The 12,763-nt window shown below is 53.4% G+C and overlaps 1 protein-coding gene across 1 annotated transcript; it reads right to left on the reverse strand.

Moving 5' to 3' along the window:
* Positions 1-1,902: 1,902 nt before the first annotated feature.
* LOC136398198 (transmembrane protease serine 9-like) lies at positions 1,903-11,636 on the reverse strand. The gene is made up of 12 exons (XM_066372573.1): positions 11,428-11,636; positions 11,203-11,258; positions 10,532-10,700; positions 9,490-9,749; positions 8,258-8,391; positions 7,192-7,346; positions 5,368-5,501; positions 4,488-4,562; positions 3,893-4,049; positions 3,243-3,508; positions 2,570-2,706; positions 1,903-2,217 (listed from the first exon to the last, which is right to left on the reverse strand). The coding sequence occupies exons 1-12, from the start codon at positions 11,454-11,456 to the stop codon at positions 2,065-2,067; spliced, it is 1,725 nt and encodes a 574-aa protein (XP_066228670.1). The 5' UTR covers positions 11,457-11,636; the 3' UTR covers positions 1,903-2,064.
* Positions 11,637-12,763: the final 1,127 nt, after the last annotated feature.

Here is a 12,763-nt window from a genome sequence, read left to right on the forward strand (position 1 = left end):
GCTCAGAGAGGGCACTGACTCACGGAGGTCACACACAGCAAGTCCGCCTAACAACCAGGAGGCTCCTGCTCCAGCTCTGGGCTCTTCCCCCACACCCTATGCCAGCTACCTCCCCTGCGAGGGGAGCAGGACAATGGCCAAGGACCTAGGTGCCGGACTATCTGCCCTGCCACTTCTCCAGTGAGAAGTCAGTTAGTTCCAGAGCGTGTCCAGCTCAGCGCTATGAAGTCAGCCTCTGCGACAATGGCAATGCTCTTCTATGCCACCCAGCATGGCAGCCAACAGACACATGTGGCTATGGCACACTTGATAAGTGTCAAATGGGTCTAAAGAATGACATTTCTGGGCCCTGACCAGGTAGCTCAGTTGGTTATACCATTGTTTCAATGCACCAAGGCTGTGGGTTTGATCCTCAGTCAGGGCATATACAAGAATCAACCAATGAATGCATAGATAAGTGGAACAACACTTATTTCTCTCTCTCTCAAGTCAATCAATAAAATATTTAAAGATAATTTAGAGTGACACTTCTGATTTTATGTAATTTTAATGTAAATAGTCACATGTGGTTAGTGGCTACAGTATTGGCCTGTGCGGGTCTCATGCCAGGACTGTGCCAGGACTGTCTCTGGGGCTGGGGATAATACAATAGTGAACCACCCCATCATGAAGGCCGGAAAGGTCCCATCATTCAGTGTTCTCTGTATGTGGACGGATTGATTTTGCCTACTAGCGTACCTTTTGCATGAACAACTTGACAGGTAAGGAGACAAACTGAGTATCAAGATGGTACTGCTTAATAGTGAAGACCCCCACCCCCGCCACCCTGGCCCTGGCTGGGTAGCTCAGTTGGTTGGAGCATCATCCTGATATACCAAGGTTGTGGGTTCAGTCCCCAGTCAGAACACATGTGAGAATCAACCAATGAATGCATAACTAAGTGGAACAACAAATTGATCTCTCTCTCTCTCTCTCTCTCTCTCCCTTTATTTCTAAAAATGAATAAATTTAAAAAGAAAAGGAATCACCCCTGTTTCAAACTCCTTGCTTTTCTGCTTACTGGCTGTTTGACCATGAGCAAGTGACTTCATTTCACTGTGCCTTAGTTTCCCCATCTGCAAAATAGGTAAAACAATAGCGCTGACCTCATTAGGCTTTTGTGAAGATTAAGTTCATTGATCCTTCTAACTCAGTGGTCAACCTGGTCCCTACCCCCACTAGTGGGTGTTCCAGTTTTCATGGTGGGCAGTAGCGGAGCAACCAAAGTATAAATAAAAAGATATTAACTATAGTAAGTTGTTTTATAAAGATTTATTCGGCCAAACTTAGCAAAAATCCATCATAAAGTACTTGGTAAGTAATTATCATATGCTTTAACTTGCTGTAACTCTGCTTTATAAATTTTATAAAGTAAAGTTACTTCCCTACTTTATAAATCACCATTACTGTGGAACCCGTGGGCGGTTAGAAAATTTTACTACTAACAGATACAAAAGTGGGCAGTAGGTATAAAAAGGTTGACTACCCCTGTTCTAACTGAATACATTGATACATTTTTTCCTTTGACTTTAGCCAGTGGGGCAGGGAGAGGGGAAGGGAGAAAGAGAGAGAAGTATCATCTCGTTGTTCCACTTAGTTGGGCATTTTGGTTGCTTCTTCTATGTGCCCTGACCGGGGATCAAATCCATGACCTCGGCACGCTGGCATGATGCTCTATCCACTGAGCCACCCTGCTAGGGCTCATTGATACATTTCAAAGCCCTTGGGCCAGGATCTGGCACATGGTAAGCATTCAGAATTCATTTGTTTATTGAAATCTTGTGCCAGTACTGTCTTTGGGGCTGGGGATAATACAATAGTGAACCAAACAGCTGTTAATAATCACCCCGAGTCACAAATTACTAACAGGCTGGATTTGAAACCCGAGTTCCTTGTTGAGCTCCAGTATCTCTCTGGAGGCCCCAAGAAAACATATAAAGTTGTCCTGGCTCAGCTCAATAACAAACAGGAACCGTATCACCGCGCAAGGATGGGGTGCTGGTGAGGGCGGTGAGCTGGTCCCGGCTAGTTGGTCTTCATTGTCTCCTGGATCCAGTCCATGTATTTGCAGACCTTCGTGTAGACACCAGGTTTCCTGGTGACAGCACAGGGGTCCTGACCCCACGAGATAATGCCTTGAAGAGACCCGTTACAGACCAGAGGACCTCCAGAGTCACCCTGGGGATGGGGAGAGATACCCAATCAGAGAGGACAGGAGGCTAAGGGAGAGGGGAAGGTGTCCGGTGCGGTGTTCTGGGAGGAGGTGGGGATGGTGTTGGAAGTGTGGTGGAGATTGAAGAGGGGCTCGAGGATGAGGCTGGGGTTATGGGTAGGAACAAAGATGGAGTTAGGATTGAAAATGGATTTCAGGCTGGTTAGGGTAGAAATAAGGATGGCATTAGTTAGGAATGGAAACCAAGTGTGAAAATGGATTTGGGATGGCAGGGGGCCGAGAGGGTTAGAGTCGGGATGAGTGTGTGGATAGAGATGGAGACACTGGAGGTTGGAGACGTAGGCCCTGCCCTCTGACCTGGCATGAGTCCTTGCCCTCTTCCTGAACACTGGCACACACCATGGTGTCTGTGATGTTTCTGGGGTACGCGTTCTCACACTCCCTGTGATCCATGATGGTGATGTTCGCACACCGCAAGGTATTAGGCAGGCGCACTGTGGAAACGGCAGGATGTGGGAAACGAGCCTCCTGGCTCACTTTCCCACACTGCTGGGCTCTCCCTCTGCACCCAGCGCCTGGGACCTTGCTCTGAAGCCCGTCCCTGCGCTTGCTTGCTCGCTTGCTTACAGCCAACTCCTCTCTCCCTCTGCTTGTCGCAATAGCTATCGAGTAAATTCTTCGTTGCCCTATATACATATCTCTAATCCGGCCCTGGTAGGTGGGTGTGGTTATTCTTGTTTTATAGAGAAGAAAACCAAGGTTGAGAGAGGTGAAGCCTCCTGCCCGAGGTCCTGCAACGGCAGGTTGTGGACCTGGGGCTGCACATCCTAACTGTCTGACTCCGAGGCCCAGACTTCTGTCTCTACGGCCTCACCCCAGCCCCCCACCAGCACACCAGCCCTCACTCTTCCTGCCACCTGGTCCCACCACCGACATCCTCTCTTTTATCACTGTGACTCATTTGGCTTCCCATGGCCTTCCACAACCACGACCACGCTACCCCCAGCACGTTCCCCCGCGGGGCGCCTACACTGGGGGCTGGACGTGGAGCCCCAGCCGGAAATGGTGCAGCGGGTGCCAGGAGCGACACAGTGTCTGGACAGGGTGAGGGGTCGCACGGCCCAGGTGATGAAGGCTGGCACCGCCATCTTCACCAGCATGATGTCATTGCGGTGGTCTTTGTTGGGGAGGCTGTTGTTGAAGTCTGGGTGGGGGAAAGACTCCGTGGCGATTCGGATCTGCTCATGGCTGTCGGGACACTGAAGGCTGTGCTCCCCCAGGCGGGCTACGTATCGGCTGAGGTGGGAGAGACGGTGGTCAGAGCTGGGAGGGTCGGGAAAGGCGGAAGATGGGGAGAGAGGCATGGGGTGTGGGGTCCGGGAGACACAGATGCACCCGAGGGGGCTGAGGGGCCACACGTTCGCTTGCAACCTCACTCCTGTCCGAAGCCCTCTTCCAGACTGTATCCCCGCCCAGCGCCCAGCCTCAGGCCCAACAGCGTCCCTCCCTCCCCTCCGTCCCAAGTGGGCCCCACTATCGATGCTAGCGCCACCCCACTCCTGTGCGCACCTTGAGCCTGACTCTCCTCACCCTGTGCACACTCTCCCCGCCCCTCGGCCCCTCTCCTCCCATCCCTCCATCTCCAGCCCCCTCCCGGCCCGCCCCAGCCCCCGCACCCACGGCTTGCGGCAGTGGGCGGCTGTCAGCAGCCACTTGGGGGCGATGAGGGTGGCTCCGCAGAGCAGCCGCGTCTTCTGGAACAGGGCCACCTGCCAGGGCATGGAATGAGGACGGCACTCGTGCCCCTGGATGATCCTGGTCTCTCCCCCTACATGCCCTGGAGGGGGTGAGAGCAAAAGAGCGGGCTCAGGCACGCGAGGGCTCCCAGGAGAGAGGGAGGGTGGTGTCTGCGCCCGGGCCTGTTGTCCCGCCTGGACGCACTGCGAGGACGGGCCGCAAGTCCAATGGCTGAGCTCCTTCCTTAGCGGTTGGCCAGTAGCCACTGACTGGAGCTCCTTGAATGTCCTCCAGGCCGGCAGGCCACCTACCGTGGCCCCTCTCCTTGGACTCTCTCCCCATTCCCGCACCTGAAGGGGTGATACCTGCTACAGCAAAGGGCCTCTAGGACCTCATTATGGCTCATACATCCATTCAGATGCCTTTTGGGTTATTCTAGATTTGGAATATTGGCCCTGTCCGTGTCCAGACACAGAGGGTGAGGGGGTTTTAGAGATTGGAGAAGGAGGCCCATGCCTTTCCCCATGACCCACCGTACCTGTCACCAGAGCAAGCATGATTAATCGCAGAATCGTCATAGCCTGGAGTGGGGGAGGGCAGGCCCCAGCTTCTTCTGGGAACAAGGAAGTACAAGGGGCCAAATCACTTTGTGGGGAGATGGCCAGCTGATCCATGCCCTCTCCACTCTCCCTGGCCTGTGCTGACTGTCCCCAGGGGGAAACAACCGGGCTTGAAGAACCCCCTCGTTCTCACATCACCCCAACCTCCAAAATCTGGAGATGAATCTTTGGTATGAAGGGTGTCCTTGTATGGACCTGATCTCGGCTAGAAACTTCTGGTATCCAAGGAGGATGTGGAGTTGGCTAGGAGAGGCTGGGCCTGGAGCAGGTGGTGGGTTGGCCCTGTTTTAAGTCAACTGCTGACTCTCTGAGGTTTGTTTTGGAGGATGTTTTTCTCCTTGCCCCCCTGAAACCTGGCCAGGCCCCAGCAGCTTGGGGCAGGATGAGAAAGGAAACTAGCACCATTCAGCAACAACCAGCCAGGGTGATATGGGCCCGTCACAGGCTCCCCGGGGAGCAGAGGGGGCTCAGCTTGGGATGGAGTCCTGGATCCCGCCCTGCTGAACCTCTGCCCCTTGGAAGGACAGCTGGACAGAGCTGGGCAGGGCTGGAAGGCTCAGTGCCCTCATCTGCCCTGGGCAGCAGGAGTGGAGGTGGAGGGCTAGACTCAGTGACAGAAGCGGAGGATTGGAGGTCACTGAGATTGGGGACAGCCGGTTGGAGAGGCAGAGAGAGACAGAGAGCTCCCACCCAAGCCTAGAAGGACAGAGCAGAGGAAGAAAGGGTGCCGAGACCCAGGACACCTGGTGCTCTCTGTCTGGTCCTGGAGGGGGACCTTCCCTTCCCTCCCAGACTCACGGGCTCTGGGGCTGGGGCTCCGGGAGCCCACAATGGTGGTGGCAGCTGCGGCAAGCTGGGTCAGAGCAGGGAGCGTGAGGCACCAGGCAGGCAGGAGGGAGTGGGGTGGCCCAGGATGACGGGGCCTCCCAGCCCTGCCTTATCGCCCTGGGGGCGGGGTGTGTGTGGGGGCCCTCCCCAGATGAGCCCTGGGCCTCAAAGACGCTGCTGCCTGCCTGTCTCCTCTCCAAGCCCCTCTCCTCTCAGAGTCTTTCAGTTTCTCCTGTTGTTTATCTGTCTACATCCTGCCCTGTCTCTCTGAATCTCTCTCTTCATCTATCATTCACCGCCTCTTTGTAATTCTGCATGCATGTCATTTTTCTGTGTCTCTGTGACTCTGTGCCTTTCTGTCTGTCTCTCTGTTTTTATCTCCCAGACTGTAGCTGCAGGTCTCCTCTTATGCTTTGTCTCTGTGTCCCTGTCTCCCTCTTTTTATCTGTCTATCTGTCTCTCTCCCTGTGTCTAAACCCCTGTTTTTCTACCTGATCACCTCTTGTGCCTGCCTCTCCCTCCACATAGCCCAAGCCCAGGTGGGCCCCTGGCCTCTTTTTGGCCCCTCCCTTCTCCATTCCAAGGAGGGGGGAACTGGGGCCTCACAGAGGTGGGGCTGCTGCCAGGCGAAGGGGCAGGACAGGAGGGTGGGGGAGGCAGGCTAGGGCCTGTGGGAGTAAAGGCCCAAGAATGGGAAACCAGAGCTCCTCTGCCCACCCTGCCTTCTGCTCCTCTCTTCCACCTCCCAGTCCTCCAGTAACACCAGGGCCCTTGAAGTCCAGCCATGGCACTTACTTGTTATGTGACCTGGGTCCGATGACTTCCCAAATCTAAGCCACATCAATTTCCTCATCTGCAAACTCGAGTGACAATCCTGACTTCCCCTGGCTTGTTATCGGTTAGATCTCCCTGTCTTGCCCTCTTCTCTCCCTTAACCAGATGCAGAGCAGGACTGCCGGGTAGGCCTGGGTTCTCACAGCAGCCGGCCCTGGCCCCAAACTTCAGCTATGCCTCTTCCCAGCACGGTGACGTGGGATGAGGGACTCCACCCCAGTGAGGCTCAGTTTCTTCATCTGTGACATGGGGGTGACAGCCCTGCCTTGGGGGGTTGGGATGAGGACTTCAGGAGAGCCACGAATAGTAAGCACTCAGCAAATGTTTCTACAGCTGTCGTGATCACACCTCAAATTCCCCTTTCCATTTATTGCAGAGAAATTCTCTTTCCACCTCCTGGAGAGGTGGTGCAGACATTTTATAGACATTTAATTAAATGGTCATGAATTTTGATTTCACAGTTGTCATTTGGTATATTGCAGCCAGTATTTTTCCCCCTTCGGGTACTTATGGGCCTTTGGAAAGATTTTAAGTGGTGGGTTACTGTTCCTGTCGTGTCAGGTGGAGAAAAATAGCCCTTCTTTTTATTGTTATAAGTAACTTTTTTTTTAAACTAACTTTTCTACTCTGCTCCTCTCTGAAGTTGACCCTGAAAGAAAACTCTCATCTTCTCTGATCTCTATCTATCCACCTGTGAGTAATGAAACCGATGAACTCTCATTCCACTCTCAACCAAACAGACAGACATTACCCCTTCTCGAGTTATATTTATTCCAAATAGTCACATATTCCCTCCTCCCTGAACCATGGGTCTTAGAAGGGCTGGTTGGAGTTGGAGTTCTGAAGAGAAGATCCCCAAACCAAGAAGAGTGAGAGCTGGAGTTGATGATGGAGGAAGTATTGGAGCTCTGAGGGTCAGAGTGGCCCCCAAGCTGAGAGTTGGAGGTAGAAGGAGCAGGTCAGTTGTTCTTTATGACCCTCCGGATCCAGCCCACATATTTGCAAATTTTGGTGTAGACTCCTGGGATGCCACTTTGCCCACAAGGTCCCACGGACCCCCAGGACACCAGCCCCTGAAGGACTCCTCCACACACCAAGGGGCCACCAGAGTCACCCTAGAAGGAAAAGGAGAAATGAACATGGCCTGAAGATGGGAGAAGTCCTTTTCCAATTTTTCTCTCCCCAACCCATTTCTGGGCCTTGAGGACAGTGGCTCCAAGTCTGGTCATCAGAGAAAGAGCACAGCCAGGTTCTGTTAGGACAGCATCAATGACGGAACAGTAGAGAAGAACACAAGGTTCCTAGAGGCCAGACCCAGGGAAAGAGGGCAGGACTTCACAAAGAGTAGAGTTTCTTCAAAGACAATGACTGGGGCTCTGACAAATGAAGGCAGAGAGCACCATCACCAATGACCAATCCCAGGGAGGGGAGGGTGGAACTCTATAAAGGGTAGAGAGTTTCCTTAAGGACAGTGGCTGAACCCCTGACCAATGAGGGAAGAGAACATGGGCACCAATAACCAATCCCAGCAAAGGAGGGCGGTACTTCATGAGAATTCTGATGGCTGGGGCCTTGCTAGTCGGGCGGGGCAGACCTCCTCTCTGGAGGACCCAAGAGGACAGGGCGAGGTAACAATTTTGGGGATGAGAGAGCTATTCAACCCCCTTTCCCGGCTGCATGCTGGAAACTCTCACCTGGGGTTGCATCAGCTGGAGGATGGTATGAGAAGGACTGAGGCCAGGAGAGGCAGTCAGTCACCTGCCTGAGCTCCCCTTACAGGCTGTTTTTTTTGCCCTCCCCATTTCCCTCTCCTCTCTCCACCCACCCTCCCTCTCTCTGTCTTCCATTCCCTGGCTCTTCTTGTTCTGTCTCCCTCCCTTATTCTGTGCCTCCCGTTCTTTCTGACCTCATCTTTCTCCTCTACCTTCCTTCCCCTGACTCACCCTCCTCTTCATTCCCCTCCCCCTCCCGTCTCTGTCCTCCACTTCCTGTCCCAGGTGAGGACACATTGCCTGCACCCACTCACCTGGCAGGCATCCTTTCCCGGGAGGCCGCCCGCACACACCATATTGTCTGTGATTCTCCCGGGGAACACGGCTTGGCAGGCGGCACTGGAGACAATGGAGATGTTGAGGCACTGGAGCAGGTCTGGGAATGGATCTGGGGGTGGAAGATGGATGTTGCAGGTTCCTCCCCCATGGCTCCTCACTTTGGGGCCCAATCCCTCCTCTCAAGGAAGCTCATTCCAAGTCTGGGCTTCATCCGCTCTGTGTGACCCCCACTATAATCTTCAAACCTCCAAATTTTAGATTTGTGACTTGCTTTCACCCCAGTCCATTGGCCCAGTCCCCTGACCTTTAACCTCTGACTTGGAGTGCCATAACTCTAGAGCCTCCTTGTCCCTCCAACCTCAGATACAGTGAATCTACCCCTGACCCCTCCTTCAGTCTCAACTCTGTGACTTTCAACCTTCCATCCTATCATTGCCTCTTGATCTCGTATCTTCTCTCTCTGTCGTCACCTCAAGTTCCAACCCTAGTTCTGCATTCTCTAAACCATAGCTTCATACTTTTCTTTAACTTTTTAAAAAAGATTTTATTTATTGATTTTTAGAAAGAGGAGAGAAAGAGAAAGAAAAGGGAGGAGCAGGAAGCATCAATTCACAGTAGTCACTTCTCTGTATATGCTCTAACCAGGCGAGCCTAGGGGTTTGAACCAGCAACCTCAGCATTCCAGGTCAATGCTTTATCCACTGCGCCACCACAGGTCAGACTCCTTTGGTCCATACTTTAAAGTGACCTCCGATCTTGGTTTATTTGAACCCTGATTCCATGGCTGCACACCCCATACTCTATGGCTTCCAATCTCAGACCAATGATCCCTAATTTTCGTTTGTAGATTGTGGTCAGCTTTTGCAACATGTGGACCTCATGACCTCAACTCTTCAATGACCTCTTTGTGGACCAACAGAGTCCATGACCCATGGCCCCGTGATCCTATTTATATATGCCTTTTTCTCCAGTCTAATGACGCCTGACAGCTCTCTGACTTCTAACCACATTGCTGGTCCATGACTTCTCACTCCATACTCAATTCCTAACCGCACTGACTCCACAGACCTGACCCACTGTGACCGCAAACTACAATCCTGATGTTTGACCATTTACCCATCCTTTCTCTGAAATGGCATGACTCCTGACTTCTCGCTGTATAACCAGACTTTTGCCCATCCTGACCCCAATCCCAGGGCCCCCTTACTCCATGGGCGGTTGGTGGTGCCCCAGCCCGAGATGTGGCACTCAGTGCCAGCCTCTGCACAGGCAGTGGGCAGGGCCAGGGGCTGGACACTGCGGGTCAGGCGGACGGGGGTGCCCAGTCTCAGGAGCCGCAGATCGTGGTCATGGTTCCCCACGCCTCCCTGGTAGTTGGGGTGGGTCACGGAGAAGCCACTGCGCCGGATCTGTTCCGTCCAGTCCAGACGGCTGAGGCTGTGTTCCCCCAGGCGCACCCAGTACCTGCTGGAGGTTATGTTGGCTCAGCGGGCGGGCTCCCCCCGGGCTCCCAGGCTCTCCTGCCCTTCCCTGCTCTCCACCCCTCTGCACCTTAGCCAGCTCTGCCCCACGCCCATTGTCTGTCATCTTGGTCCCTCACCCATTTGCTTTCCTTCTCTGTCTAAGGTGATCAGTCTCTCGGCCTCTATCTCTATCACCCCAGGTCCCCCCACGCCACTACGTTTTGTATCCTTTTCTGATCCTCTTAGCTGGTGAGGCCCTCAGGGGTAAGGACGTCTGTCAGTCTTGTTCACTGCTCTGTCCCCATCCCCTAAGCGACTGCCTGGGTTGTCCATGCTGTCAACTGAGTGAGTGCTCTCTGTCTTCCTTGTGTCTCTCCCTGTCCCCAAATCTCTCCATCTCTCTGTGTCTGAAACTTCCTTTGCACATAAAATCTGGAGTGCCAGACACAAAAAGCCCAATCCCATCATTTTACAGGTGGGACCACTGAGGTTGCACAGAGTTTGGTGACAGATGACACAGAGGGAAGAACTGGGACTGGAAGGAGTGGGAGGAGGTGGGTGGGCAGGTCCCAGGACCCTTACCTGCTCTCCACCCCTCTGCACCTTAGCCAGCTCTGCCCCACGCCCATTGTTGAAAAAGTCCTACTCCCTCTCTAACCTCAGACTCTCTTGTGGCAGGACCATTTCCTTTCTTCTTGACCCTCCCATGAACCCCTACCCCCAGCGCTCTCTTCCCTGTCACCCTGTTTTGCCCACTCCAGGAAGGGACCCAGACAAGGGGCTTACCTGCCACTGCAGTGAGCAGCTGTGAGGACCCACCTGCGGTCAATAAGGACCCCCCCACAGCGCAGGTTGGCACCTTCAAACAGCCCCACCTGCCAGGGCTGCGAGTGAGGGACACACTCCGTGCCGTTGTAAATCTTCTCTGTCCTCTCTGTGAGCGTGTGGCTGAGCCCTGCGGACAAGGGTGTGAGCCAGAGAGACAAGGTCAGAGCCCCAGAGATGGTCGGTCAGAGATGGGAACAGAGATACAATGATGGAGAGACACAGAAAGAAAGAGTAGCAAGAGGAAGACAGAGACCCCCCCGACAGAGAGCCAGACACAGGGAGACACGTAGTGATGCCTATAAAGAGACACAGTGTGACACAACCAGAGAGACAGGGAAGAAGAGAGAGAGGAAGACAGAGAGAGAGAGAGGGAGAGATGCTTAAAGATAGAGGGAAAATGCAGATTCAGAGAGAGAAAGAGGACAGAGATGTAGTGACAAGAAGGGGCAGAGGGGAGATGGAGCAGAAGACAGAGGGAGCGGTGAGAGGACCCTGGGAGCTGGAGGTGAGTGGGGGCGCAGAGTCAGCCCCCATCCGCCTCATGGCCCGGCTGGGCCAGAGCCGACACGGGGTCCTGGGGGCCCCCTCATGGGGGAGGGACAGGCTCTCCTTTTCCACGGGGAACTCACCAGTAACACACAGGAGCAAAAAGATGTTGGACCCCATGGTGGGCCACCTCCAGGTCCTGGGGAAAAGGCAGAGGTTTTTCTGAGATGGCCTTTTCCTGGTCACCCTGCCCCTCCCTCCCTCATCCTTCCCACATGGGCTTCAGGAGGAGGGTTTGCCCCCCTCCCCTCTTTCCCCCAGTCTCCTGCTCCCACCCCCTCACCTGGGATTGCCTGCCCCCTCCTCACCTTGGCTCTCTGCCTGCCGGGTCCTCCATGTGGCTTGTTGCCCTTCTAGCTTGTCTGTCTCTGTTATCAGTCTGTCCGCCTACCTGCCTGTCTTGTCATCAGCGGCTGGTCACTGCTCCTACTCTCCACCTGGCTTCTCAGCCAGCTGTCATTGCTTCTTCTGCTGTCCCCCTCCTTCAGTCTGTCTGTCCCAGGCGGCAGCTGACACAGCTTTTAACTCTCTTTGTTCCAGCCCATTCAATTTCCTGGTTGAGGGAAGGGGACAAGGAAACATGGGGTGGGGCACCCTCTAATCCCCAGCAAACTCTTCCTGACTCTAATGAGGCTTAATCAAGCTTCACAGGCAGATGGCGGAAGGGGAGCAGGGAAGGAGCCCAGGAAGGCTCTGGGGGGGAAGACCCTGTCCCTGACCCCAGGTCTTCCTTCCTCTTCAAGCCGGCCAGCAGCCCCTCGCTCCCCCTGCTGATGACTCAAGGTGATCTGGGGGCTGGGTTCTAATCCCAATCCCAATCCCAGTGACAAATGCTCAGGGAGGGTGGGGTGCATGGACACCTGGGCCCCTTCCCATGCAGCACAGGGAAGGGGCAAGAGGGTGGGAGAGAGAGGCAGGGAAACCTAAGGTAGAGCCAGGGAAAGAGACGAGGAGAAGGAAGAGATTTCACAAGAGGTGTCCGGAAGAGACAGAAGAGGGTTTCCAAACTGGGCTCCATGGAAGTCTGATTCTAACTAAAATGTTTGATACTATTTCTTTTAATGCTTTTTAGAGAGAGAGGAAAGGGAGGGGGAGAGAGAGAGAAACATTGATTTGTGTCCCACTTATTTATGCATTCATTGGTTGATTCCCGTATGTGCCCTGACCAAGGATCAAACCCAGAAAGTTGGTATATTGGGACAATACTTGATCCAATTGAGCTAGCCAGCCAAGCCCTAACTGAATTATTTTTTTATGGTTTCTTCTTTCCTTTTTTTCTTTAGTTTTCTTTATTTATTCCTTCTTTCTTCCCTTCCTTCCTTCCTTCCTTCCTTCCTTCCTTCCTTCCTTCCTTCCTTCCTTCCTTCTTTCCTTCCTTCCTTCTTCCCTCCCTCCCTCCCTCTCTCCCTCCTTCCTTCCATCCCTCCCCTCCTCCCTTCTTTCCTTCCTTCTTTTCTTCTTTCTTGTTAACTAACTGAATTTTTTAGATGCACAGTCAACTCTGCTTCCTGCTTCAAAGGTTTTTTTTATATGTATAGCATTGGTTTATTGAATTTTATTAAAGCTTTTGTTTTCTTTTGCCTGAAGGCTTCCACTGAGAAAGAAAAGGAGGAGAGTGAAGAGAGAGAGAGAGAGAGAGAGAGA

Source organism: Saccopteryx leptura, chromosome 3, assembly GCF_036850995.1.
Source record: "Saccopteryx leptura isolate mSacLep1 chromosome 3, mSacLep1_pri_phased_curated, whole genome shotgun sequence".
Lineage (NCBI taxonomy): Eukaryota > Metazoa > Chordata > Mammalia > Chiroptera > Emballonuridae > Saccopteryx > Saccopteryx leptura.

What these genes read in the sequence shown, in the direction of transcription:
- LOC136398198 (XM_066372573.1), bottom strand. Translation starts at nt 11,456, where the DNA reads ATGGAGGACCCGGCAGGCAGAGAGCCAAG. An exon ending in AGGGTCATAAAGAACAACTG is followed by an intron (nt 5,502 to 7,191) that starts ACCTGCTCCTTC and finishes GCGATAAGGCAG; the next exon opens with GGCTGGGAGGCCCCGTCATC. An exon ending in CTCCACGTCCAGCCCCCAGT is followed by an intron (nt 2,707 to 3,242) that starts GTAGGCGCCCCG and finishes CCGTTTCCACAG; the next exon opens with TGCGCCTGCCTAATACCTTG.